The following is a 27,296-nucleotide window of genomic DNA, read 5'->3' as shown; positions in this document are numbered from 1 at the left end:
TCACTAACCTTCAGGTAAAACACATTGTTGTCTGAGATGTTTATTTAAATAACGAGGAGCAAACACGACTTCACAAACTACACCGCCGCGTGTCATGTCCGGGATTCATATGAATCAATTCAGATCCTATACATACTTTATTAATAGTTTATAAATCATTTCAGATCCTATACATACTTTATTAATAGTTTATAAATCATTTCAGATCCTACTTTCTGTCTCGACCTTGTTGCTCATTGTTCATCGTCTCGTGGATATAAACCCTAAGAGAGACAAAATAATTAAATATGTATATATAATTATATTTATTATTGTATATTTAAATATATATATATATATATATGTTTTATATATACAAATTATCTTTTCGGAATGCAAATATATATATATATATACATAGAGAGATTTATGTTTGTTTAACATATACATATAATATATATATGTATATATATCATTTATTTATATATTCATATATATAACTATTTGCTTGAACATATATATTTATATATATATTTACATATATATATATATAAATACGTATATATATATTTATTTATGTATATATAAATATATATTTATTAGGGCTGGGCAACGATTAAAATTTTTAATCGCGATTAATCGCATTTGTATACGCAAAATACAATAATTAATTCAAAAGTAGTGTATAGCGCACTTCTATTTTAAATGTTCTGCCATATGAATGAAAGTGCAATAACATTTATTGTCCCTGTTAGAGTGAGACACCAGAAAACACTTTCAGTGCAGTTTGTCAATTCCTAGAACTTGACACTTATTAGTTGGAATGCTTCAGCAGTCCAACTATTGTTCTTGCTTTTATTCTTCTATTTCTTCCGTACCTTTTTTGTCCCTCTTCTAGTCCTTCATATATTCAGCTATTTAACCCTTGTGTTGCCTTCGGGTCATTTTGACCCGATTCAATATTTAACCCTCCTGTCGCCTTCGGGTCAATTTGACCCGATTCAATGTTTAATGTCGGTGTTCTTTCGGGAGTCAACAAACAAACATAAAGTACCTCACACTTAAACTTGGAAAACAATATTAATTCTAATAATTTTCTGGAGATTTTAATAGCTGGGGTCATATTGACCTCAAGGGTAAAATATGTTAGTAAATATAAAGGTAACAGGAGGGTTAAACATAGAATCGGGTCATATTGACCCGAAGGCGACAGGAGGGTGAAACATTGAATCGGGTCAAATTGACCCGAAGACAACACAAGGGTTAAACTATTCAAATATAAAAAAATTCAGCTTCTTCAGGAATAGAGGGGAATGACTTTTCATATTTCTAACTATTCAGCTGTTGATATTATAAATATTTTATGGTTATTATTTTGAATGGGATCACAATGGAGAAAGTCTTCAAATTTAAAAGCTTCTAAGATCTTCACACTTTCAGAAAATCCAGCTATTTAATTTTTCTTATGTTCAGATAGCCTTCAGCTATTACTGTATATTTTCAAATATTTTTTATCTTTTCAAATGTTCAAATTATTAATTTTTTTATGGAATAAATAATGAATGGGATCCAATGGGGGAAATATTCAAATCCGCTCCGCTTCAACTTGTTCAACTTTAAAAGCTTACAATATCGGCATACATTCAGCTTAAGAAACAATTCCACCTTTAGAATGTTGATAGAAGTGTTAGCTATAACTTTATAATTCATCTTCTTTTGATAGCTCTTATAGTTATTTAATTGTTAATATTTTTGTTTTTTGTGTTTTTCCGCTCCTCTTGGAGTTCTCAATGTGTGTGTATGGGGGGAAGTCTAGAGCTGTGACGTCATCGCTAGAGGGGACAGCTGCGTCAGGATCAAGAGGAAATTATTTTTTTATATCGTCACTACGGCCACAATTATTACTCTTTATGCATAATTTTTTGATAAAGTAGTAGAGAATCTTGTGCTTGTCGTAGACATGTGACTATGGAATCCAACAGTTTCCCAGATTTCTCTAGAGAAGCCTTAAAGAGGGAGGAAGTCCACCTTTCTCCTCAGTCATCTCCATTGAAAACCCGACGACATTTTAACTTTATTTAAGGAAACAGGAACATTTTCTGAACTGTGATTAAACTCTCATTTCTAAACCTAAAAAATATTTAAGGACATGTAAACGTTCACACAAGCCTTGAGCATTTCCTAATGTAAACACCTTTCGGATCAGAGTTATGGTTCTCTCTCAAATCCAAATGTTCTGACAGGCTGCTTTCATCAGAATCTGAGCTGTGTGAAAAGGAAACTTCATGCAGGCGCTGTGGCTTAGTGGGTTGAAGCGTGTGTTTGGTGAACGCGAAGTCCTGCGTTCAAGCCCTGGCAGTGGAGAGAAAAAAAATGTAAAAAAAAAAAAATCCAGCCCCGGCAGTGACAAAAATAAAACTTGAAAAAAAAACAACTGTAAGCCCCGGCAGTGACAAAAAAAAATTTGAAAAAGAAAAGAAATTGAGTAAGCGTTTCACAGTGGTGCCGTTCAACTCCCGCCAGTGCCTCAAGAATTGGATCGTGTATTTGAATTTTATGGTTTTGTACTTTTGGTAGAGAAGAGAACTTGATACACATTTTTTTTTACTGTTATCTGTATGTTATATTTTGTATATGTTTGTGATTCATATCTTTGAATATTTAGAAGATAAAGTTTTGCTTATCTTTTCCAGTTATACATTTCCACCCAATATGTTTGTGCTTCAACATTTTTAGCAAGAAGTTTCCCTTTTTGATATGTTCAGCCTATTTCAGCTGTTGGCAGCTATTTTCAGCTATTTTCAGTTATTAATTTCATATTTCAGCTATTTCCAGATATTTTCAGTTATTCATTTCATATTTCAGCTATTTCCAGACATTTTCACTTATTCATTTCATATTTCAGCTATTTCAGACATTTTCAGCTATTTTCAAACCTTTTTCAGCAATTTAGTTTTTATTTTTCAGCTTCAAGCCTTCAGATGTTAAGCATTCCAACGCATTTTCAGCAGGAAATGCATTTTCTAGTTTTAAATGTACTGCCATATGAACTAAAGTGCCATAAAATCTGTCAGGACATTGTCCAACGCACTGTTATGCAGAGACACTGTGACAGAGCGCTGGAGACTGAGCGAAGCAGGGACGTGATCACAAGGCAGTTGTCTCACAGCAGCGATCATCTCTGGTGCACTATCTGTGCTCAGTGTGGTGACTTTATTTGACACATTCCACTGCTGTGCAACTTCAGTAAAGTGTCCCGCGCACGTTTCAGCAGAATGTCTCTCCTCTGTTTTCATCAGTCAGGGCATGTGAATGCAGCGCCCACTTCTCATGAATATAATGCACAGTAACTCCGAGGTCATTGTGGTTACAGAGTGATGTCCAGTAGGGTGACCAGATTTGAGTTTGTGAAAAAGAGGACACTTCGTCTCGGGGGGGCTGAGATTAAACATCTCTTGTTCTGCCTGTTTTGTGATATACATGCCTAAAAGGTGCCTAATATTTCTAGACTGAAATAATATCGGCATTATAATTATTATAACTGAGGATTTTTTTAGTTGCCTATTTTGTGAAGCCCCCTCAGGACTTGGTGCCCTACGCACAGCGCGTAGTGCGCTATGGGAGCGGCGGCGCTGGGAGGAGTTTATAGCACAAACAACAATGAACTAGTGGAGGCGGCAAGGTGCTCAGTGTTGCCAGATTGGAGATGGTGAAGTATCGTACCAAAGGCTCAACATGGTTGTATTTGGAGGATAATTATCGTGGATCTGGCAACCCTGAGATCGGTCGACCAATGACTGTTCTCTATACCGTCAGCTCACGCAAGAAGGTGGAACGTAAGGGAGATACCATTTCCAAAACTTGTCAGGGGTAAATCCTAGTTTATGAAAACCCAGAGAAACACAAATATCCGACGAAGCAAAATCCCGGACGTTTTTGGAATCCCTGCCGGACGCATTTTGTAGGTCTCAAAAGCAGGACATGTCCGGGGAAAGAGGACGTCTGGTCACCCGATGTCCAGTCGTCCCCAGTGAGAGCAACAGCACGTTGTGAAGCTGTCGCTTTGCAGTCCTCTCCTTTTCATACAACTCGTGTATTCTCCGTGTGATGTGTGTCTTGAGGGCGTCTCATACCTGCCGTCATTTGTTGAGATTCTCCATGTTTGTTAAACCGCGAATGACTTTCTTTTCCGGTTCCGCAGCAATCAGTAGCAGACTTTTACAAAATAAAAGCCTGTGAGCAACACACTTTTACAATAATAAAATAAATAATAAAACCTGCATTAACGCGCGATAAAATAATTGTCGCCGTTAATTAATTGATGCGTTAACGCAAGATTAACGTGTTAACGTGCCCAGACCTAATATTTATATATACATAAATTATATTTATGTATATATATATATATATCAAATCAATATATTTATATATATATATATAATATGTGTATATATTTATAGATATACCTAAAATATATATGTATATACAGATATACATATACAGGACTGTCTCAGAAAATTAGAATATTGTGATAAAGTTCTTTATTTTCTGTAATGCAATTTAAAAAACAAAATGTCATGCATTCTGGATTCATTACAAATCAACTGAAATATTGCAAGCCTTTTATTCTTTTAATATTGCTGATTATGGCTTACAGCTTAAGAAAACTCTAAAATCCTATTTCATAAAATTTTAATATTTCCTCAGACCAAGTAAAAAAAGATTTATAACAGCTGAGTGTTTGTCAAGGCTCAGGAAACCCTTGCAGGTGTTTCGAGTTAATTAGACAATTCAAGTGATTTGTTTAATACCCTACTAGTATACTTTTTCATGATATTCTAATATTTAGAGATAGGATATTTGAGTTTTCTTAAGCTGTAAGCCATAATCAGCAATAAATCAGAATAAAAGGCTTGCAATATTTCAGTTGATTTGTAATGAATCCAGAATGCATGACATTTTGTTTTTTATTGCATTACAGAAAATAAAGAACTTCATCTAATTCTTCTGAGAGTCCTGTATACTCATAAAAAACGCAGGCGACGCCTGTCAATCAAACTGTCAGCCAATGGGTGTCACCGGAGGTGTAGAGAGGAAGGAGACCGACAGACAGGAAGTCACTGGGTGTAACAGGTGTTGTCTTAACTGGCTTTGCCTATCGCAAAACTTTTTTAACTTTTTTTGCACGCTTTATTGTGTTGCAGAGGAGGAGTAAAAGGAAGTCTGTGCTGATGCATTCAAGGACGCTGGGACATCTGAAACTCTATTCTGTCTCAGAGCCGTTCATAAAACGCAGGGACACGTTTCATGAACGTGACAAAACAATAATAATAAGAAGAAGAAATAATAATACAATTAAAGGAATGTAATAATCATAATAATAATAGTAATAATAAAATAAAAATCGAATTGAATAATCATCATAATAATAATAAATAATATCAGTAAAACAATTGAATTGACTAATCATATTAATAATAATAAGTAATAATTATAAAAATGGAATCGGAAAATCATATGTATAATATTAGTACATGTTATTTGTATGGCGGTTTAAAAGCAACACAAATGCACTTTATATGGTACAAACAATAGAAGTGATGACAATATAAACAAGAGAGACGACATTACAATAAAAAGCACAATAAAACAATAACACCACAGGTCAGAAGCAGATTGAGGAAACAAAACCAGGTGAAGGATTAAAATCCCTACGTCGAGATGTGTTCAGGGTAACTAGTAATAATGAGCGCTTGATGGACAGACTCAAACCCAGGAGACCTTTGACCTCGTCCCGGGACGTTCTGCTGGGTTCTTCATCCTTATTTAAGTTGTTTACGGAACATGTGAAGAAGCCCAGACGTGATGCGTGTTTAGGGCTGAACATAACGTGGATGTTTATTACCTTCGCATTGAACATGCGGAAGGTTATGTTTTGATCGCCGTGTATTTATTTATTTATTTATTTATTTGTATGCGTGTTATTCGCAAAACTCAAAAAGTATTGAACCGAATCGCATGAAATTTGGTGGGATGATTGTTTATTATCCGGGGACTAGTTGATTAGATTTTGGGATCGATCGGGTCAAAGGTCAAGGTCAAAGGTCATGAACAGGTCAAAATCTTTCGCAGAACTCAAAAAGTATTGAACCGAATCGCATGAAATTTGGTGGGATGATTGTTTATTATCCGGGGACCAGTTGATTAGATTTTGGGATCGATCGGGTCAAAGATCAAGGTCAAAGGTCATGAACAGCTCAAATCTTCTTGAATCACATGGAATTTGGTGGGATGATTGGTTATTATCCGGGGACCATTTGATTAGATTTTGGGATCAATCGGGTCAAAGGTCAAGGTCATGGAAAGTTCAAAATCTTTTTTTTACCATAGCACGATACATTTTTGTCCAATTGGCATGCAACTAATGCCAAAATGTTCATAATTCAATGCCCAATCTTGTGATATGCAAAGGTATGCGCTCTACCGAGTGCCCATTCTAGTTTTAAATGCACACGTGAAAAGCCTGAAAGTGTCGGCGTGGTGACGAGAGGTTATTTTTTATTTAATTTAAAAATGTACCTGACGGGAGATGGAAAGACAACCAAAGAATGTTTTTTAATAATTTAATGTTTATCAAAGCTAACGTGTCAAATTAATACACACACACACACACACACACACACACACACACACACACACACACACACACACACACACACACACACACACACACACACACACACACACACACACACACACAGAGGAGCGCTGGACTCGGGCCTCGAGATTCAGTTACATTGCATATTCAAAAGCAAACACACACACACACACACACTCGCAGCCTGCATGTACAGATGACTCCAGAGGCTGGCGTGACCCGGCAGCGGCGGCGAGACTAAAGGTCACGCCGGTGAGCGGCGAGCCTCGCATCACTGATTACCCACAAACCCCCTCACCACCTCGCCCACTTCCTGTGAGGCCGACAGGTTCATTAGCCGTGGGAATAACGGAGAGAGAGAGACGGAGAGAGAGAGGGGAGGGGAGAGGAGAGGGAAAGTGAGAGGTAGAGAGAGGGAGGAAGGGAGACAGAGAGGGAAAGGGAGAGAGAGGTAGAGAGAGGAAAGGAGGGGAAGGAGAGGGAAAATGAGAGGGAGGGAGGAAAGGTGGGGGGAGAGGGAGAGGAAGAGAGAGAGAGAGAGATCTGAACCAATAAACGAGGCGTCCAGAGAGTGAAGGAAAGACATTTAAAAAAAGATGAGAAGCTGAAGAAGAGGACAAGAAGAGGACAAGAAGAGGAGTTCAGGTCTGCTTTTGTAATTGTTTGATTTTAAAGGCGTACCGTCTCTTTAAACAAACATGCGCTCATACTAATGGCGGCGCGGTGGCCTCCTGACAGTCTGTGGGGTGGGGGGGGGGGGGATATCATTTGGCACGACAGAGGAAATGGTCCACACACACACACACACACACATACACACATACACACACACGGGCAGCCACTTTGTCTTGACAGGTGGAGGAGGGAGGGGGGAAAGGGGGAGGGAGGAGGGGGGAGGGGGTGTTAGTCCTGATTGCTGTCAATCAAGGGGTCCAGTGGGAGGCGGGCGGATCGCTGTGAACTTTGACCCCTCTCCCTCGCCGCAGTGATGCGGAGAGAGAGAGAGAGAGAGAGAGAGAAAGCGAGAGAGAGAGAAAGAGAGAGAGAGGAGAAATGATTCTCAGAGGAAACTCAAAGTGACGATGGAACAAACGGCAACAACCAAAAGACGATCAGATTATATCTCCTTCTGTCGCGCTGTTCTGTGTGTGTGTGTATATATGTGTGTTAGTGTGTGTGTATAGGGGTGTGTGTGTATATGTGTGAGTGTGTGTTTGTTTCTTACTGTGTGTGACACCGCCCCGTGTGTAATTGCATATTTATTGATGTGTCTTCATACATTTATTCATTGCTCCAAGTACACACGTGACACACAAACACACACACACACACACACACAAATACACAAACACACATACACACAAACACACAAACAAACACACACACATAGACATACAAACACACAAACACACATACACACAAACACACAAACACACACAAATACACATACAAACAAACACACACACATAGACATACAAACACGTACACACAAACACACACACAAATACACACAAACACACACACACACACACAAATACACATACAAACAAACACACACACATAGACATACAAACACACACACACAAACACACGCACATGCACATATAAACACACACACATGAGATATGTGTCCTCTTATCTGTCGTGGTCCAACATGTATTATATTATATATTATATATTATAAATTAATTATTATATATTATATATTATAAATTATAGAATATATATTTTTAGTGGACTGTCTCTTTAAGCTGTTTCTATAATTTATATGTTATAGCCACTGCTGATGGTTTTATTCATGTATATAATTAATAGTTAATAGTAAAAAAGAAATGTACAAAAATAAGAATTATTATTTAAATAATACATAATACTACAATAATAATGAAAATAATAATACATTAATAATTACATTAATATAAATGCATAATAATAATGCACAAACAATATAAAAATACTCTTTAATAATTGGTGAATCAGCTAAATGTCTGTCTTGTGTAAAAATAATTCCTGTTACATTTAGCTTTGACTTGTTTGTGTGTGTTGTGTGTTTGTGTGTTTGTGTGCGTCATTGTTGTCGTAAAATAAAAATAATAGAAAGGTAAAAACCTGCTGAGGGCTGGATGTGAAACACATGAGCCGTGTTCTCATGAACACGCCTGCAGAGGTGTGTGTGTGTGTGTGTGTGTGTGTTACAGTGCCATGAACACATGTATCAGTGTGTGTGTGTGTGTGTGTGTGTGTGTGTGGCATGTCTCGGTCACCTCCATAATCACTACAATCCAACAGAGAAATCTGCTCTCATCAAATGGGAAACGCTTCCATGATGACGCTCTATCAGCCGCCCCACCTTTCTCTCTCTCTCTCTCTCTCTCTCTCTCTCTCTCATTCTTCACCTTGTGAGCTTGAGTGTGTCGAGCTTCACTGGCAGCAGCTGGCGAGGGCCAGTCCCCTGAGGGATTGTGGGTAGGGAGGGGAAGGTTACGGCTTCACTCCCCTCACCGATCTGTGTGTGTGTGTGTGTGTGTGTGTGTATTTGCTCTGGTTTTAAACCTAACGCACCCCGTCAGGATCACTGGGCTCAACACGCTCCTCACGGTGCTTGTTTTGCTCTACGCGGAGCACCAGGCGGGTGGGGTTTACTGAGTCTGGGTGGGTGGGCGGGGGAGGGGGGGGGGTGTTCTCCACGGGTCCTTGAACGCCTCGTGTACTCCGGGTGTCGGGCGTGTGTGGACCATCATCTCTCTGCTGCCAGGGGGCGTTTGTTTTCCACTCCTGGACGTGCCTCCGCACTACATCAGCTGGTTAGGAGGGGACGAGCAGGTGTACCTGTGTGTGTGTGTGTGTGTGTGTGTGTGTGTGTGTGTACATGATTCTACATTTGTATGCCTGAGTGCATCAAACTTTTTTTTTTTTTGTGGAAGAAGAAACTAAATGGAAAAATATCAGCGGGTGGAAAAATTAAATTGAAGAAGAGAGAGGAGGAAAAGAATAAAGCAAGGGAAGAAGAAGAAGAAGAAGTCTCACTGGTGGAACATCTTTAAACTGAAGAGCACAGTTCCTCTGTGGTTCCTTAATGGTTCCTTCATGGTTCCTCTGTGGTTCCTCCAGACTGACGGGGATTCAAGCGTCTTCGTCCACCGCTCAGGAGAACCCAGACTCAGTGTCGTTCACAGTGTAGAGGAACCGGACCGGAACGTTCTCCAGAGGTTCAGATGTGAGAACGTTGAGTCATGACTTTCAGTGTTTGATGTGTTTTTGTTTGTTTGACGGTCAAAACAACAACATGTCACAACAACATGTCACAACAACATGTCAGGAATAACATGTCACAACAACATGTCAGGAACAACATGTCACAACAACATGTCAGGAACAACATGTCACAAATACATGCAACAACAACATGTCAGAAACAACATGCCACAACAACATGTCACAACAACATGTCACAAACACATGCAACAACAACATGTCAGAAACAACATGCCACAACAACATGTCACAACAACATGTCACAACAACATGTCACAACAACATGTCAGAAACAACATGTCAGAAACAACATGCCACAACAACATGTCACAACAACATGTCAGAAACAACATGTCAGGAACAACATGCCACAACAACATGCCACAACAACATGTCACAACAACATGCCACAACAACATGTCAGGAACAACATGCCACAACAACATGTCACAACAACATGTCACAAACACATGCAACAACAACATGTCAGAAACAACATGTCAGAAACAACATGCCACAACAACATGTCACAACAACATGCCACAACAACATGTCACAACAACATGTCAGAAACAACATAACAACATGTTACAACAATTACATTACATTACATGTCATTTAGCAGAGGCTTTTATCCAAAGCGACTTACAATAAGTGCATCAACCTAGAGTACAAACCAAGAACTACAAGAACACAGGAAGCAACATTTCCTCAACTCAGTCGAACCACAAAAGCACCACAATAAGTGCCATCCCAGTGCCACTGAAATGCAAATCTGTGTTTTAATCCAGATATAGTCGGAAAAGATGTGTTTTCAGTCTCCGGCGGAAGATGCAGAGACTTTCTGCTGTCCTGATGTCAGTGAGGAGCTCGTTCCACCACTGAGGAGCCAGGACAGCAAACAGTCTGGATGTAGAGTGATTAGCTCGAGGTGCAGGAGGCACAAGACGATTGGCTGTTGCCGAGCGGAGCGAACGTGCCGGGGTGTACGGTGTGACCATATCCCGGATGTAGACGGGGCCCGATCCGTTCAGAGCACGGTACGCCAGAACCAGTGTTTTGAAGCGGATGCGAGCAGCCACCGGTAACCAGTGAAGAGAGCGGAGGAGCGGAGTGGTGTGGGTGAATTTCGGGAGGCTGAAGACCAGTCGAGCTGCTGCATTCTGGATGAGCTGCAGAGGTCGGATGGCCTTAGCGGGTAGACCAGCCAGGAGGGAGTTGGCGTGAAATGACCAGAGCCTGGACCAGAACCTGGGCCGCCTTCTGAGTAAGAAGAGGCCGTATTCTCCTGATGTTGTGCAGCATGTACCTACAGGAACGCGTCGTCGCAGCGATGTTGGCCGTCAGGGAGAGTCGACTGTCTAGTGTCACCCCGAGGTTCCTGGCAGTCAGGGTAGGGGCCAACACAGAGCTGTTGAATGTGGTAGTCAGGTCATGGGTGGGGGAGCCTTTCCCTGGAAGGAATAGTAGCTCGGTCTTGTCAGGGTTGATCTTCAGGTGGTGAGCAGACATCCACTGAGAGATGTCGGTCAGACAGGCAGAGATTCGCGCCGCCACCTGTGTTTCGGCCGGTGCAAACGAGAAGATCAGTTGGGTGTCATCAGCATAGCTATGGTAGGAGAAGCCATGCGAACGAATGACAGAGCCGAGAGAATTTGTGTACAGAGAGAAGAGGAGGGGACCCAGGACGGAGCCTTGAGGAACCCCATAGTGAGAGGACAAGGATCAGACACAGATCCTCTCCAAGTTACCCGGTAAGTGCGGTCGTTAAGGTAGGAAGAGAAAAGAGCGAGTGCAGTGCCTGAGATCCCCAGGTCCTGAAGAGAAGAGATCAGGATCTGGTGGTTCACGGTGTCAAATGCTGCAGAAAGGTCTAGAAGGATAAGGACAGAGGAGAGAGAGGCTGCTCTAGCAGTGTGAAGCTGCTCAGAGACAGCAAGGAGGGCAGTCTGTTGAGTGGCCGGCCTTGAATCCAGACTGGTGAGGGTCAAGAAGGCTGTTACTGTGGAGATAGGAGGACACTTGGCTCAAGATAGCTCGCTCCAGAGTTTTGGAGAGAAAAGGAAGAAGAGAGACCGGTCTGTAGTTGCTGACTTCAGACGGGTCAAGCGTGGGTTTCTTCAGGAGAGGGTTGACTCTCGCCTCCTTCAGAGAGTTAGGGAAACAGCCAGTTGAGAGGGAGATGTTAATAAGATGGGTGAGGAAGGTCAGAAGGTCAGGAGCAATAGCCTGGAGAATGGGAGACGGGGTCAAGGGCGCAGGTGGTCGGTCGAGCGGAGGTCACCAAGCTAAGCACTTGATTGGGAGACAGGGGGGTGAAAGAGGAAAGAGAGGGGGATGAAGAAGTTAGTGTTGGTGAGGTGATAGAAGATGGATTAGTAAAGGAGGAGCGTATGTCGTCTATCTTGTTTGTAAAGTAGTCGACAAAGTGGCTCGGCAAAAGGGTGGAAGGAGGAGGGGGACAGGGGGGATCAAGGAGGTTGGAAAAGATAGAGAAGAGTTTTTTAGGGTTAGAGAAGGAAGACTGAATTTTGGTCAGGTAGAACGAGCTTTTGGCTGCAGAGATAGAGGTAGAGAATGAGGAGAGGAGAGATTGATAGAAGAGCAGGTCTTCCGCTTGATTAGTTTTTCGCCATTTTCTTTCCGTCGCTCGCAGGGTGGCTCTCTCGGCGCGCACCGAGTCCGACAACCATGGAGCCGGAGAGGATTTCCGAACCGGTCGTGTCTTAAAAGGACAAAGAGAATCAAGAGATGAAGACAGGGAAGAGAGGAGTGTGTCTGTGGCAGAGTTAGGATGCATGAGTGAGAAGGAGCTAGTTGACGGGAGAGCAGATAGGACAGAGGAGGCCAGGGAGGAGGGACAGAGGGTGCGAATGTTGCGCCGTACAGGTGCAGAGTCTGTAGATATGGGTGGGTTGTCAGTACCAGAGAGCGAGAGAGAGTAAGAGATGAAGAAGTGGTCAGAGACATGGAGAGGAGTTACAGTGAGGTTAGAGGTAGAGCAGCTTCTAGTGAAAATGTAGTCAAGGCGGTTGCCGGCTTTGTGAGTGGGAGGGGAGGGACTTAGTGAGAGGTCAAAAAAAGACAGTAAGAGTAAGAGATCACATGACTTCTCTGTCTGGATGTTAAAGTCACCCAGAAGGATCAGCGGGGGGCCGTGTTCCGAGAAGTTCAACAACATGTCACAACAACATGTCAGGAACAACATGTCACAACAACATGTCAGGAATAACATGTCACAACAACATGTCAGGAACAACATGTCACAACAACATGTCAGGAATAACATGTCACAACAACATGTCACAACAACATGTCACAACAACATGTCAGGAACAACATGTCACATCAACATGTCAGGAACAACATGTCACAACAGCATGTCAGGAACAACATGTCACAACAACATGTCAGGAACAACATGTCACAACAACATGTCACAACAACATGCCACAACAACATGTCAGGAACAACATGTCACAACAACATGTCAGGAACAACATGTCACAACAACATGCCACAACAACATGTCAGGAACAACATGTCACAACAACATGTCAGGAACAACATGGCACAACAACATGTCACAACAACATGTCAGGAACAACATGTCACAACAACATGTCAGGAACAACATACCACAACAACATGTCAGGAACAACATGGCACAACAACATGTCAGGAACAACATGTCACAACAACATGTCACAACAACATGTCAGGAACAACAAGTCAGGACCAACATGTCAGGAACAACAAGTCAGGAACAACATGTCACAACAACATGTCACAACAACATGTCAGGAAGAAACTCACCTAATCTGCCCAGCGACAGGTCTGATTTGGGGTGTAGAGTCTGCAGCTCTCTCTCTCTCTCTCTCTCTCTCTCTCTCTCTCTATCTCCTCACATCCACTGGGGATCGATCGGCTGATCAGATTCATTGATCATTGGAGATCAGATTTGCAACATTTGTCTCTTTGGAAAGATGAAAATTAAATTACATAAAGAATGAAGAAGAGAACCTGTGTGTGAGTGTGAGTGAGTGTGTAAATGTGTGTGTGTGTGTGTATATGTGTAAATGTGTGCGTGTGCGTGTGTGTGTATGTGTGTGTGTGTGTGTTTGTGTATGTGTGGGGGGAGTCCATTGACCTTCCTTCATCTCCTTGTGAGCAGGACACATATTTAAAATAGATGTCATGTTCTGGACCGCCTCCAAAGTAACAGCCTCTTTGTGTGTGTGTGTGTGTGTGTGTGTGCGTGCGTGTGTGTCTGTGTGTGTGTGTGTGTGTGTGTGTGTGTGTGCGTGTGTGTGCGTGCGTGTGTGTCTGTGTGTGTATGTGTGTTTCAGTGGTTGATTCCTTCGCCGCCCGTTGCTGGAAACCCAAAGCTTTCTCTCTCTTCCACCCCTCTTCATTTCTCGTTCTCTCTCTCTCTTTTACTGCACTTCATTTACTTCTCGTCTCTCTCTCTCCCCCCCCCCCCCCTCTCTTTCTCTCCGACAGCCACTAATAATAACGCATGAAGGCAGTCACACTAAATGAAGACAAATGCCAACCACTGCTTTGGATCATAATATCTCTCCCTCTCTCTCCCTCTCTCTCTGTCTCTCTGTCTCTCTCTCGCCCCCTGTCTCCCTCTGTTCTCCTCCTCTTCCTCCCTCTGCTCTGGACGTCTCTATAAAAGCCTCAACCCTTCCTCGTGTCGAGGGACTGAAACCCTCACGCCCACTCCACGCCGCTAACGGTTCACGCTACATGCCACACGCTACATGTAAACATGTCAATGTAATATGCTTCTCAAGGGCTAATACCTTTTTACTTTATTCCTTTCATCTGTCATAGATATTTAAAGAAAACAAGCAATTAAAAAGACAAAGGTAGCTCCTCCCATCAGGAGGCCCCTCGCATGGTAGCTCCTCCCATCAGGAGGCTCCTTGCATGGTAGCTCCTCCCATCAGGAGGCTCCTTGCATGGTAGCTCCTCCCATCAGGTGGCACCTGGCATGGTAGCTCCTCCCATCAGGTGGCACCTGGCATGGTAGCTCCTCCCATCAGGTGGCACCTGGCATGGTAGCTCCTCCCATCAGGTGGCACCTGGCATGGTAGCTCCTCCCACAGACACGCGGCTGAACGGAGACGTTCACCGTAACCATGGAGATAATAGATTAAACGAGCATCTAATTACATTTCTCTTTCTTAATATTGAAGATGTTATCGGTGATTCTTTTATCAAGTTAATCGGGAACGAAGATGACGTGTGATGAGCCGTGTGTGTGTGTGTGTCAGTGTGTGTGTGTGTGTGTGTGTGAGTGTGTGTGTGAGTTTGTGTGAGTTTGTGTGTGTGTGTAAGTGTGTGAGTGTGTGTGTGTGAGTGTGTGTGTGTGTGTGAGTTTGTGTGTGTGTGTAAGTGTGTGAGTGTGTGTGTGTGTAAGTGTGTGAGTGTGTTTGTGTGTGTCTGTGTTTTGGAAGGGTATCCTAAGGTTAAACTGCAAAGCAACAGCATCCATCTGGAGAGCATTAAAGAGATTTATCAATACTCCTGTCCTTGGATCACGCAACATAATGTGTGTGTGTGTGTGTGTGTGTGTGGTTGTGTCACCACATCTTATCTCCATGGTAACAGAACAAAGGTTATTTTCTTTAGAAACATACGTTGAGCTCCAGACTCCTGACCTATCAGACTGAGAACAGCACTAAGCCCCGGTTCAACGCTGCAGGTGACCGAAACAATCACACCCGCCGGAAAAATAAAAGTAAAACCAAAGATGAAGACGGATCCCACTGACGAGGAGACTCTGAGTGTGTGTCAGTGTGTGTGTGTGTGTGTGTGTGTGTTTGGTTGTTTGGACGAACAAGTCGACCAATCAATAACCATCTTCATGTCTGACAGCAAACCAGAACTCACACTCACACACACACACATTCACACACACACACACACACAGAGGAATCAACACGGCCTGCTCCTTACAGGAAGAGTTTTTCAAAATAAAGTTCACGGGAAACTACTCAGTTAGACTGAGAGAGAAAGAGAGAGAGAGAGAGAGAGACAACAGCATCAGGGGGTTATTGCAGACACTCAGACCTGTCGCCGCTCCTCGTTTTTAATCAAAAGCAACAATCGACAAGTGGACAGGTGACCAACACACACACACACAACTACACACACACACACAGTCACATTCACACATTCACACACACACAACTACACACACACACACAGTCACATTCACACACCATACACACACACACACACACACACAGTCACACAACTACACACACACACACACACAGCTCTCGAGTAATATTTCCACTCTTCCAGTTATTGCTCAGAGCTCAATATCACTTTAATTCCCTGAAGAGGTGAGACTGTGTGTGTGTGTGTGTGTGTGTAAGTGTGTGTGTTTGTGTGTGTCAGTGAGTGTGAGTGTGTGTGTGTGTGTGTGTGTGTGTGTGTGTGAATGTGTGTGTGTGTGTGTGTGTTTGAATGATGACGACCTTTAATCCAAAATGAAAATGAAGTTGTTAATAATTATATTTTATATCTTAGTGTAGAAAAACACCTCGTTATTGAATCCTGAGCAGAGCGTTAAACTGGAGGACTTCTCTCTCTCCCTCTCTCTCCCTCTCTCTCTCTCCTCCGTTACGCTCTCACCTCTCTCTTTACAATATTGATGCGTGTTGACCTTTCTTAACCCTCGTCTTCCCCTCTTCCTCTTCTCTCACCCTCAACTCTCTCTCTCTCTCTTATTGACATGTTGACCTGCTGGCATCTTCCTCTCTCTCTCTCCCTCTCTCTCTCTCTCTCACAGGAGCCTCCTCATCCTGCTCCTCCTGGCTATTGATTGATTCATTTGATAGTTCTATCACCAATCAACATGAAGTTGACCTTTTGGACTTGGCAATGATAGCAGGAGTGTGTGTGTGTGTATGTGTGTGTGTGTGTGTGTGTGTGTATGTGTGTGTGTGTGTGTGTGTTGACCTTTACATGCAGAATGTCAGGACGGCTCTTGAAGCTGCTTGTCGGCGCATTAGTTAGACAGGAAGTAGTTCATCTCTCGGAACAGGAAGTTGAAACTCCTCTTTCGTGTCACCTGACATTCACCTGGTGGTCAGTAGAGAGAATGCAGCTTTAACTTCTATACAACCAGAGGAACTACAAGGCCAATTTGAATAATGTTGGTGTTATAATAGAGGGAACGCTTAGGGGAAACAATAGAAGAAGAGGTTGTGTTTCAGAAACAATAGAAGAAGAGGTTGTGTTTCAGAAACAATAGAAGAAGAGGTTGTGTTTAGGAAACAATAGAAGAAGAGGTTGTGTTGTAGATTCCTGTGAAGTTTATTTTGAAAATTCTGAATTCCGAGAAGAGGAGGAGAAGACGAAGAGCAGCTTGTTGTTGAGACGTTGTGTATAGATAAGTTACTTTAGTGATTAATAGTTTGAATCCCTTTGTCTCCTTCTCTCTTTAATGTCTCTTCCTCTCTTCTTTATTCCTCTCGTCGTTCTCTTCATCACTTCATCCTCCTTTCCTTACGTCTGTATTTGTTGATTTCCTATATATCACCCCCCCCCCACACTTAATTTTCCATCCTTTTTTTAAATACAATTAATTTGTTCTTTATCATACACAAACATACACACACACACACAAACACACACACACACACACACACACACACACACACACACACACACAACTACTTTTCCATTTGTCATTAGGAGGCAGAGAACTCAACAGTAACACTTAAACCGCCCGTTCTGAATGGTTAAAAGATAGCCTCATCTGCTGTGTGTGTGTGTGTGTGTGTGTGTGTGTGTGTGTGTGTGTGTGTGTGAGGGCGATCGATGCAGTAATCTGTGGAGGTGGGAAGCTGAGGGAGCGAACCATTCAGCAGCGCTCACTAATCAATTGCAATTCTTTCTTTAGCTGTCTAAACGCCCAGATTTAGATGTGTGTGTGTGTGTGTGGGGTGTGTGTGTGTGTGTGTGTGAGAGTGAGTGAGTGTGTGTGTGAGAGAGTAAGTGAGTGAGTGAGTGTGTGCGTGTGTGCGTGTGCGTGTCTTTGTATACTCTTATAGATTCCTCTAAGTGTACGTGTGTGTTCCTGTACGTCCTGAAGGGGGCGCTGTGGCGGAGGTTCACCTGTAAACGGTCCGTCCTCTGAGGAGCTACCGGAGCTAAGACAACATCTTTGTCTGTTGAGATGTCTCACTCTGGACTAAATTTAGAGGCCGACCAAACAAATTAATTGCTTGTCGTTTATTTAGGAAAAAAATGAGTTTAGGAACCAGATCTCCCAACAAACTCAGAAAAAGTCCGAATATCTTTAATTCACATCTCTCACCCCACATTCTGTGTGATGAATGGATGAATTGATGTATTGATACGTATGAAGGGGGCTTTTAATGGGTTTTCTGGATGTTTCTTGTGCCTTTTAAGGGTTTGAAACATGTAAAATGTTCTAATTAGTTTTACATATGTTTCTTATTCAAGGATATGAATCAAGGGAACACTTTAATGGTATTTAGGACGTTAAAGGGAACCTTAAACTGCATGAAACCCATTTTTATGACTCATTATTGATCATGTGGTCTAATGTGATACTATAACTTTCGTTGTATTATTACTCCAATTAACGGCGTTAAAAAAAGAAAGTCTTTTGACATTTTAAAGATCAAACGTTTGAACCAAATTAATCGAGAAATTATTTAGCATATTAATTAAAAGAATGAAAATAATTTGTCTCCAAAATCTTACGCTCGCCCGCGAATGCATTAAGTACCCCTATTAAAAAAGTCCCTTTAATGACATCATCGTTACCGGGTAGAACGATATCTGGAGGTCTCGCAGCGCTTTACTCTAATAGAACCAAACGTTTCATTATGACGGAGGACTGAGAGACGGGAAGCTCTCTCACACACAAACACACACACACACACACACATTAATACAATGTGTCCACACACAGAATAAAATAAATAAATGTACAATCAAAATTGCAATTACCTGCAGAATTTGTGAAGGGTAAACAAAATCTGTGCCTCGCCCCCCTCCACACAAACACACACACACACAGACACACGAACACACACACACTAGTTAGCATGCTGAAATGAATACAGTTAGATCCAAAGCAATTTCCTTTTATTTATCTTAGCAGCCGCGCATAAATAAAGGCAAGGGCATCCAGGCAATTAGCATAATTACTATGAGGCGGTCAGACCGTCTGTGATGATCACACACACACACACACACACACATATCCAGACACACACACACACAGACTGGATGTCTGTGTGTGTGTGTTTCAGAGAGTCAGAGGAGATAGAGACGATGGCTGTGTGTGTGTGTGTGTGTGTTAGTGCATGACTTTTGCTCTGTACATTTGTTCCCTCAGTGTGTGCGTGTGTTTGTGTGTATATGTGCGTGTGTTTGTGTGTGTGTGTGTGTGTGTGTGTGTGTGTGTCTGAGTGCCGTGACTGGTCTGGATGCCACACAGACACAATAATACATCCAAACATTTCAGCACATGGTCACGCATATCTGCACACATGCGTGCACACACACACACACACACACACACACTGGGACCGATTGGTTTGTGTGTGTTTGTGTGTGTGTTATTATTATGCAAATACAAGTGGAACATCAACAAAGGCAGTGAAAAACACTATCCCACTATTACAGGCTGGTTCCATGAAGTATAGACTTCTATACAACCAGAGGATTCTCCCCCTGGTGGTCAGGAGAGAGAATGAAGCTTCACCATATGAAGCACAGACTTCTATACAACCAGAGGAGTCGCCCCCTGGCTGCTGCTCCTACAGAAATATCTCAGCTACTGAGGCTTGTTCTTGTTCCCTGAGTGTTACGCCGACCTTTGTGCATCTCGAGACCTTTTCGCCGACCTTTGGAACGACCCCGGCCCCCTGCTACATTATTCGTGGTGTAAACCGAAAAACATTGTTCAGGCCGAGCTGGGATTTAACCAAGAAGTCTGCAAGGTTATGTTTGTTTAAGACGGTGTGTGATTACATCACCGCAATATCAGCATAAATTACACATACACACACACACACACACACACACACACACAAACACACACATATCCACCTTTCAACTCGCTTTTCCAACTTTAATTAATCCGTTTTTAATCCCCTGACACAAGCACATTGCTCCAGCTGAAACCTTAAAGAGAAGCCCAGCTTCATTTCGGCCATTTTTGAAACCATCTTTGTTTTCTTGTGTTCTCACTCGTTGGACGTTTTGAAGCCTTCGAGTTCGACGATTTTGCCGTCGCCATCTTGTTTTTTAGTGCAACCAGTGAACCAGGAATTGACTGTATCTGGACTGAGGAGGAGACCTGTCAATCACAGGGCTCTCAAGTTTTGAAGACAGGCAAGAGTGACATTTCCATCAGCACCCCCCCCCCCCCCCAGATACAACAGATACGGTTATTTTTCTGATTGGCTATTGTGTAGCCCATTTCTTCTTTTTTTTGATTGGCTGATAAGTGGCTCCTCACAGCAGAACTCCAGGGGAGCGCTTGATTCCTCCACGGTGAGGGCAGCTCATGTTTGCGCGCTGTGGCACATTAAAACATTAAATAGCCGAGAGTTTTTTTCAGCGTGAGAAATACGATGTGTGGCGGGAGTGCGTTACTTAAGACCGAAATGCGTGAGTCTCACGCTCAATGCTTGACACTTGAGAGCCCTGCAATCACCTTGTAGCCCCGCCCCTTAAGCTTGAATCTAAATGACAACAATGTACTAAATGATGACATCATGCGGTATTGAAACGAGAGACTTTGGCTGTGTCTACTACCGGACACTTTACGAAGTACACTGCAATACAGTGCACTGACATCTGTAGTGCACTGCGTCTCTGATAAGTGCTGTATCAAATGGAACACTGACGTTAACCACTTGCCGGGAGTGACGTACGCAAATCTGCTTGCGATACCCGCGAAACTGAAACTGACAAAATGAATGCACTTCTTGCCCTCTTTGTGTCCCTTGTTTACCCCTTTCTCCACCCCATGTGGAAACTGCGATACCTCCACAATCGCGGCAGGAGCCTCCGTGGTCTACCGCTTGTGCTACCGTAGCCATCTCGTCCGCCATTGTGTCGGGTGACGCGGCGCGGAAAGAACTCGTCACACGAAACCTTCACCATGATTTGTCAATCCGTATGTCTGTCAACATTTAGCGAAATAAACAACCAATGAACACTCAGTAAATCACAAGGACCTCCCACCTCACAGGTGAGGCTCATTAGCCACTTGTCAGTCAGAGAGCAGAGAACACGGCGCGAGGACAATGTGCCTCATTGAATAGAGCTGAGATTGTTCTGGAATGTTTGATGTATAACACGTGGGGATGTGTCATATGCAAAAGACATTAAAAGGTGAATTTACATTTTTTTGTAAAATAGAGAACATGCCCCCAGCCTCCAGAGGGTGAACGTGACATATTTGAATGTCAGTCAGTTACCAAGGCCACTGGTTCTGATGCTGTTCAGTGTTAAAGATGACAGGACCAATGGGGTCTCTAATGCATTTTTTTTTTACTAATCTGGATGTTTCACTGAAGAAACAATTTATCATCCACAATATGAAATAACTCGCTGGAACTTTATATGTAGGAGCCTCTTTGAAAACACAGCTCTGTGTAAAGTTTTGTCTTTAAAAATAAGAAGAAAACAAATTCATTAATCGCGATTAATGAATTTCAAAATGTGCGATTAATTCGTTAATCTTTTTTTAATCGATTGACAGCCCTAATATATATATATATGTACAGTATATATATATAATATATATTGTATGACCCGTATGATATATTATATATGTAATATATATATTGTATGACCCGTATGATAGCAACAAACACACACACACACAGACAACATGAGTCAGGGTGTGTGTTAATGATGAAACCAGCATGGACGGACATTGATGAGGCTCATTGGCGATTAACATCTCATAAGCATCTCGTTAGCTGCCTAAACTGACACACACACATACACAAACATACACACACACAAACACACACACATACAGGACTGTCTCAGAAAATTAGAATATTGTGATAAAGTTCTTTATTTTCTGTAATGCAATTAAAAAAACAAAAATGTCATGCATTCTGGATTCATTACAAATCAACTGAAATATTGCAAGCCTTTTATTTTTTTTTATATTGCTGATTATGGCTTACAGCTTAAGAAAACTCTAAAATCCTATCTCATAAAATTTTAATATTTCCTCAGACCAAGTAAAAAAAAGATGTATAACAGCTGAGTGTTTGTCAAGGCTCAGGAAACCCTTGCAGGTGTTTCGAGTTAATTAGACAATTCAAGTGATTTGTTTAATACCCTACTAGTATACTTTTTCATGATATTCTAATATTTAGAGATAGGATATTTGAGTTTTCTTAAGCTGTAAGCCATAATCAGCAATATTAAAAGAATAAAAGGCTTGCAATATTTCAGTTGATTTGTAATGAATCCAGAATGCATGACATTTTTGTTTTTTGAATTGCATTACAGAAAATAAAGAACTTCATCACAATATTCTAATTTTCTGAGACAGTCCTGTATATATATATATATATATACATATATATATGTAGGTTCTAGAGGTCAAAGGTCATGTTTGAAACATAACGGCCTTCACGGGGTGTTTGTGTTTATTACCTTTGCATTGAAAATGCGGAAGGTTATGTTTTGATCGCCGTGTATTTATTTATTCATTTATTTATTTGTTTGTATGCGTGTTACTCGCATAACAAAAACAGTTTAAAACCGAATCGCATGAAATTTGGTGGGATGATTGGTTATTATCCGTGGACCATTTGATTAGATTTTGGGATCAATCGGGTCAAATGTCAAGGTCAAGGCCATGGAAAGGTCAAAATCTTCTTTTTACCATAGCACGGTCAATGTTTATCCAATTGTAATGCAACAAATGCCAACATGTTCATAATTCAATGCCCAATCTTGTGATATGCGAAGGTATGCGCTCTACCGAGTGCCCATTCTAGTTCTCTATGGTAAGTGAGCATGATAGCTGTTTTCAAAATAAGAGCATCCTTGATCTGAAGGTGATGGGAAATGTATTTATTTTATTGAATAAGTGAGTCAATAATAATAAATAAATTAAAACAGTTATTAAATCAAATAATTAGAAATATTTGATATTAAATAATCTTTCAAACTTATCAATAAATACCTTTTACAAAGACCAATTCCACTAAAAAAATAGAAGCATCTTTAATGTATTTATTGTCTCCAATAATAATTCAATAATAAATAAACAAAAATACATTCCAACTAATTAAAAATAAATTGTTCAATATTATGCATTAAAAACGTCAAATTAAATCCCCTGAAGGGTCGTGTAGGAGCTGTGTTCAGATTTGTTCAATAGATAGAGCATCAAAGGGTTAAATCACACAGAGATACACACACACATACAGATATCTGGTGTATCAGCAGCAGCAACAGTCGGGAACCACATGTAATTAACCTGCCCGACCTCATGAGTATTAATGTCTGTACATGTGTGTGTGTGTCTGTGTGTGTGTGAATCAGTGTTTTGTGCTCAAGCAGTCGAGTGTTCTGCCAAGATCTTCACATAACGACAGCATTAGACACACTTTGATCCGTTTGTGTGTATCTGTTTGTTCAAGTGTAAGTGTGTGTGTGTGTGTGTATGTGTGTGTATTTGTGTGTGTGTGCGTGTATGTGTGAGTTTCTCTGCTGAAGTCAAGTGTTGTGCCGTGACCCTCTAATAAATACACCATTAGACACACCTATGTGTGTGTAAGTGTATGTGTGTATTTATGTGTGTGTGTGTGTATATGTGTGTGTATACGTGTGTGTTTGCAGACGTACCTGTCCTCATGACACAGCCCTCAGTGTAGTAGTAGTACTAGTGGAAGGAGTAGTATTAATAGTAGTAGATGTTATTGTAGTGGTATTGAGTAGACAATATTACGATGAGTACACATTAAGTACACATAGAGTACACACAGAGTACATTAAGTACACATAGAGTACATAGAGTACACATAGAGTACATTAAGTACACATAGAGTACACATAGTACATAGAGTACACATAGAGTACATTAAGTACACACAGAGTACATAGAGTACATTAAGTACACAGAGTACTCTTCGTACATGTAGTCCCCAGAGTCCTCATGTCTGTCTCTCTCTTCAGTCTCTGGACGGTTTTGTCTTCGCTCTGAACAAAGAGGGACGCTTCCTCTACATCTCAGAGACCGTCTCCATCTACCTGGGCCTGTCACAGGTGAGTCACCTGTCTGTCTGTCTGTCTGTCTGTCTGTCTGCCTGTCTGTCTGTCTGCATCTCTCTCTGCCTGCCTGCCTGTCTGTCTGTCTCTCTCTCTGCCTGTCTCTCTGTCTGTCTGTCTCTCTCTCTCTCTCTCTGTCTGTCTGTCTCTCTCTCTCTCTGTCTGTCTGTATGTCTGTCTCTCTATCTCTCAGACAGACACATATAACTTATCCGTTTATTCAAAGCGATTTGGTTTCTTACTTTGTAAATGTCTCTCTCTCTCTCTCCCTCTCTCTCTCTCTCCCTCTCTTCATTACCAAAGACAATTCCCAACAAATTAAGGCTCAGTTCAAATCTCATCAGCTCGTCGGACGGTTGTTGATTTGTGCAGCGAGCGACGGCGCATATTTTATTCCTCTGAGAGTGTGTGTGTGTCTGTGAGAGTGTGTGTGTGTATTGTGTGTGTGTGTGTGTGTGTGTGTCAGCTCGGTAACGAGTTCTGAGTCTCGATTGGTTCACTCTCCATCGGTTCCTGTTAATAGAGACAGGCGTCCATCCTGAAGGTCGGCACGGCGACCTTGGAGGCGCTAATAAGTCTGTTGACGAGCTTTGTCTGTGTGTGTGTGTCTGTGAGTGTGTGTGTGTGAGTGTGTGTGTGTGTGTGTATGTGTGTAAGTGTGTGTGTCACATTTCCTGGTTTCTTTCACAGCTTTTGTGCAAACTGCAAAACCTTTAACAAAAGTCTTTGTTGTTGATATTTGTAGTTCTGTAGTTTTCTGGGTTTTCACACGTTGTTCAACAGGTCACATGACCGTCAGACCTTCTTTTTGAATGCACCACGGCGTCTTTATCTCTTTGTAGTTGTTGTGTGTCTCTGAAGTTGTTTTCTGTCTCTTTGTAGTTGTTGTGTGTCTCTTTGTAGTTGTTGTCTGTATCTTTGTAGTTGTTGTGTGTCACTCTGTAGTGGTTGCGTGTCTCTTTGTAGTTAATGTATGTAAATACACAGCCGCGCCCTAAATGATGGCGCGGCTGTGTCCAGACGCCGTCGAGGTAGCTCCGCGGAGATTGTGCGCTCTTTTAGTTTTTGTGTTTATTTTTAATATTTTCTTTGCCACAAACACATCGGCACTAACAGCATACGACCGCAGCACACTTTTGGACATAAACTTTTGCGCAAAACAAGGGTTTTGTCCACTTTTTCCATCGATCCAGCGTGGCGGCAGAGATCGTGCGAGCGAACCACAACAACAACAGTGGAGCCGCTACTACGGGAGACGACGAAAACATCGAGGAAACGGAGCGAATTCGAACAGACTGAGAGTTCAAGCCCACCGTCCACCTCTGCCCAGCATCCTTCTTGCTAACGTCCAGTCTCTGGAAAATAAGATGGATGATGTTAGGGCAAGGATCAGATTCCAACGGGACATGAGGACTGTAACATCTTTTGTCTGACGGAAACATGGCTGACCCGCTGGTGCCGGATCGAGTCATATGCCCAACCGAGTCCTTCTCTGTTTTCCGTGCAGACAGAACGGAAGAGTCTGGTAAATCTAAGGGTGGAGGGTTTGCTTCATGACTAACAACAAGTGGTGCGACCCCAAGGACATTAAGACTCTTTCTCGTTCCTGCTCGCGAACCTGGAACATCTGACGATCTCATGCCGTCCATTCTACCTTCCCGGGAGTGCAGCCAGGACATCACCACAGCCGTCTACATACCACCACAAGCGGACACCGACGTAGCACTATCGGACCTACATGATGTGTTATGTCGGCATCAGAACAAGTATCCCGACGGCTGTGGTGGTGGCTGGGGACTTTAATAGGGCAAACCTAAAAAGTCATGCCGAACTTTCACCAGCACATTACGTGTGCTACCAGAGGAAAGAACGTTGGACCACTGCTATACGCCATTCAAGAGAGGCTACAAGGCTGTCTCTCTCCTCCGTTCGCAAATCAGACCATGCCGCCATTTTTCTGCTTCCGGAGTACCGGCAAAAGATCGCGGAAGCGGTAGTGACGAGGAACGAAGCGGTGGTCTGACCAATCAGAGGCTGAGCTACAGGACGCTCTGCGTGTCGTCGACTGGGACATGATCCAATCCAGTTCCAGTGGCGCCAGCGAGTTTGCGAAGTAGCAATGAGCCTCATAGCAACGCTTAGCGGACACCATCGTCCCCACGGTAAAAGTTAGGGTCTTTCCTAACCAAAAGCCGTGGGTTGATAGATCCATCCGTGAAGCTGTGAACGCCTGCATTGCTGCCTATAACTCCGGTCTTGTATCCGCAACATGGACGAGTACAAGGCAGCGGTCTATGGACTGAGGAGGGCTGTGAAGGAAGCCAAGAGGAGGTACCGAGACAGAGTGGAATCACAGATGGAGCAGCGCGACACCAGGCGCCTATGGCAGGGGCTACGGACTATCACAGACTACCAGAGCAGACCCGCGCAATGGTGAGTGCCGACGCATCCCTAGCGGACGACCTGAACTCATTTTATGCACGGTTTGAGGCTAGCAACAACAGCGCTAGCTCGCCGGCTAACAACAACACCGTTAAGCGTAGCCGAGGTGAGTTCTACCGCTGGGGATGAACACACACTCTGTGACCGAGCACAGTGTGAGGAGGGCTCTGTTGAGGGTGAACACCAGGAAAGCTGCAGGTCCAGATGGCATATCTGGGCGAGTACTGAAGACCTGTGCTAACCAGCTAGCTCCAGTGTTCACCACAATATTCAACCTCTCCTGGCTGAGTCCGTGGTCCCCGCCTGCTTCAAGAGATCCACTATTGTCCCTGTGCCCAAGAATGCTTCTCCAGCATGTATGAATGACTACCGACCGTGGCCCTCACCTCGGTGGTCATGAAATGCTTTGAGAGGCTGATAAAGGACTACATCTGCGCCTTCCTCCTTCCTCCATGGACCCGCTGCAGTTTGCTTATCGCCCAAACAGATCCACGGATGATGCTGTCTCCCAGGTACTGCACACCACACTCTCTCATCTGGACAGCCAGAGGGGGCTATGTGAGACTGCTGTTCATTGATTATAGTTCAGCTTTCAACACCATAGTCCCTCCAGACTGGCCGGCAAGCTGATTGAGCTGGGACTGAA

The 27,296-nt window shown here is 42.6% G+C and overlaps 1 protein-coding gene across 1 annotated transcript in view; it reads left to right on the top strand.

Moving 5' to 3' along the window:
* LOC130201452 (neuronal PAS domain-containing protein 3) overlaps window positions 1-27,296 on the top strand; it is a 228,276-nt gene that overhangs the window by 127,294 nt on the left and 73,686 nt on the right. The window contains exon 5 of the mRNA XM_056426479.1: window positions 24,116-24,205. Coding sequence (XP_056282454.1) covers window positions 24,116-24,205 — 90 coding nt within the window. The remainder of the gene's footprint in view (window positions 1-24,115; window positions 24,206-27,296) is intronic.

The sequence above is a fragment of the Pseudoliparis swirei genome, chromosome 11, assembly GCF_029220125.1.
Source record: "Pseudoliparis swirei isolate HS2019 ecotype Mariana Trench chromosome 11, NWPU_hadal_v1, whole genome shotgun sequence".
In the NCBI taxonomy this organism is placed as follows: domain Eukaryota; kingdom Metazoa; phylum Chordata; class Actinopteri; order Perciformes; family Liparidae; genus Pseudoliparis; species Pseudoliparis swirei.
This window is presented reverse-complemented; position numbering and strand designations above follow the sequence as displayed.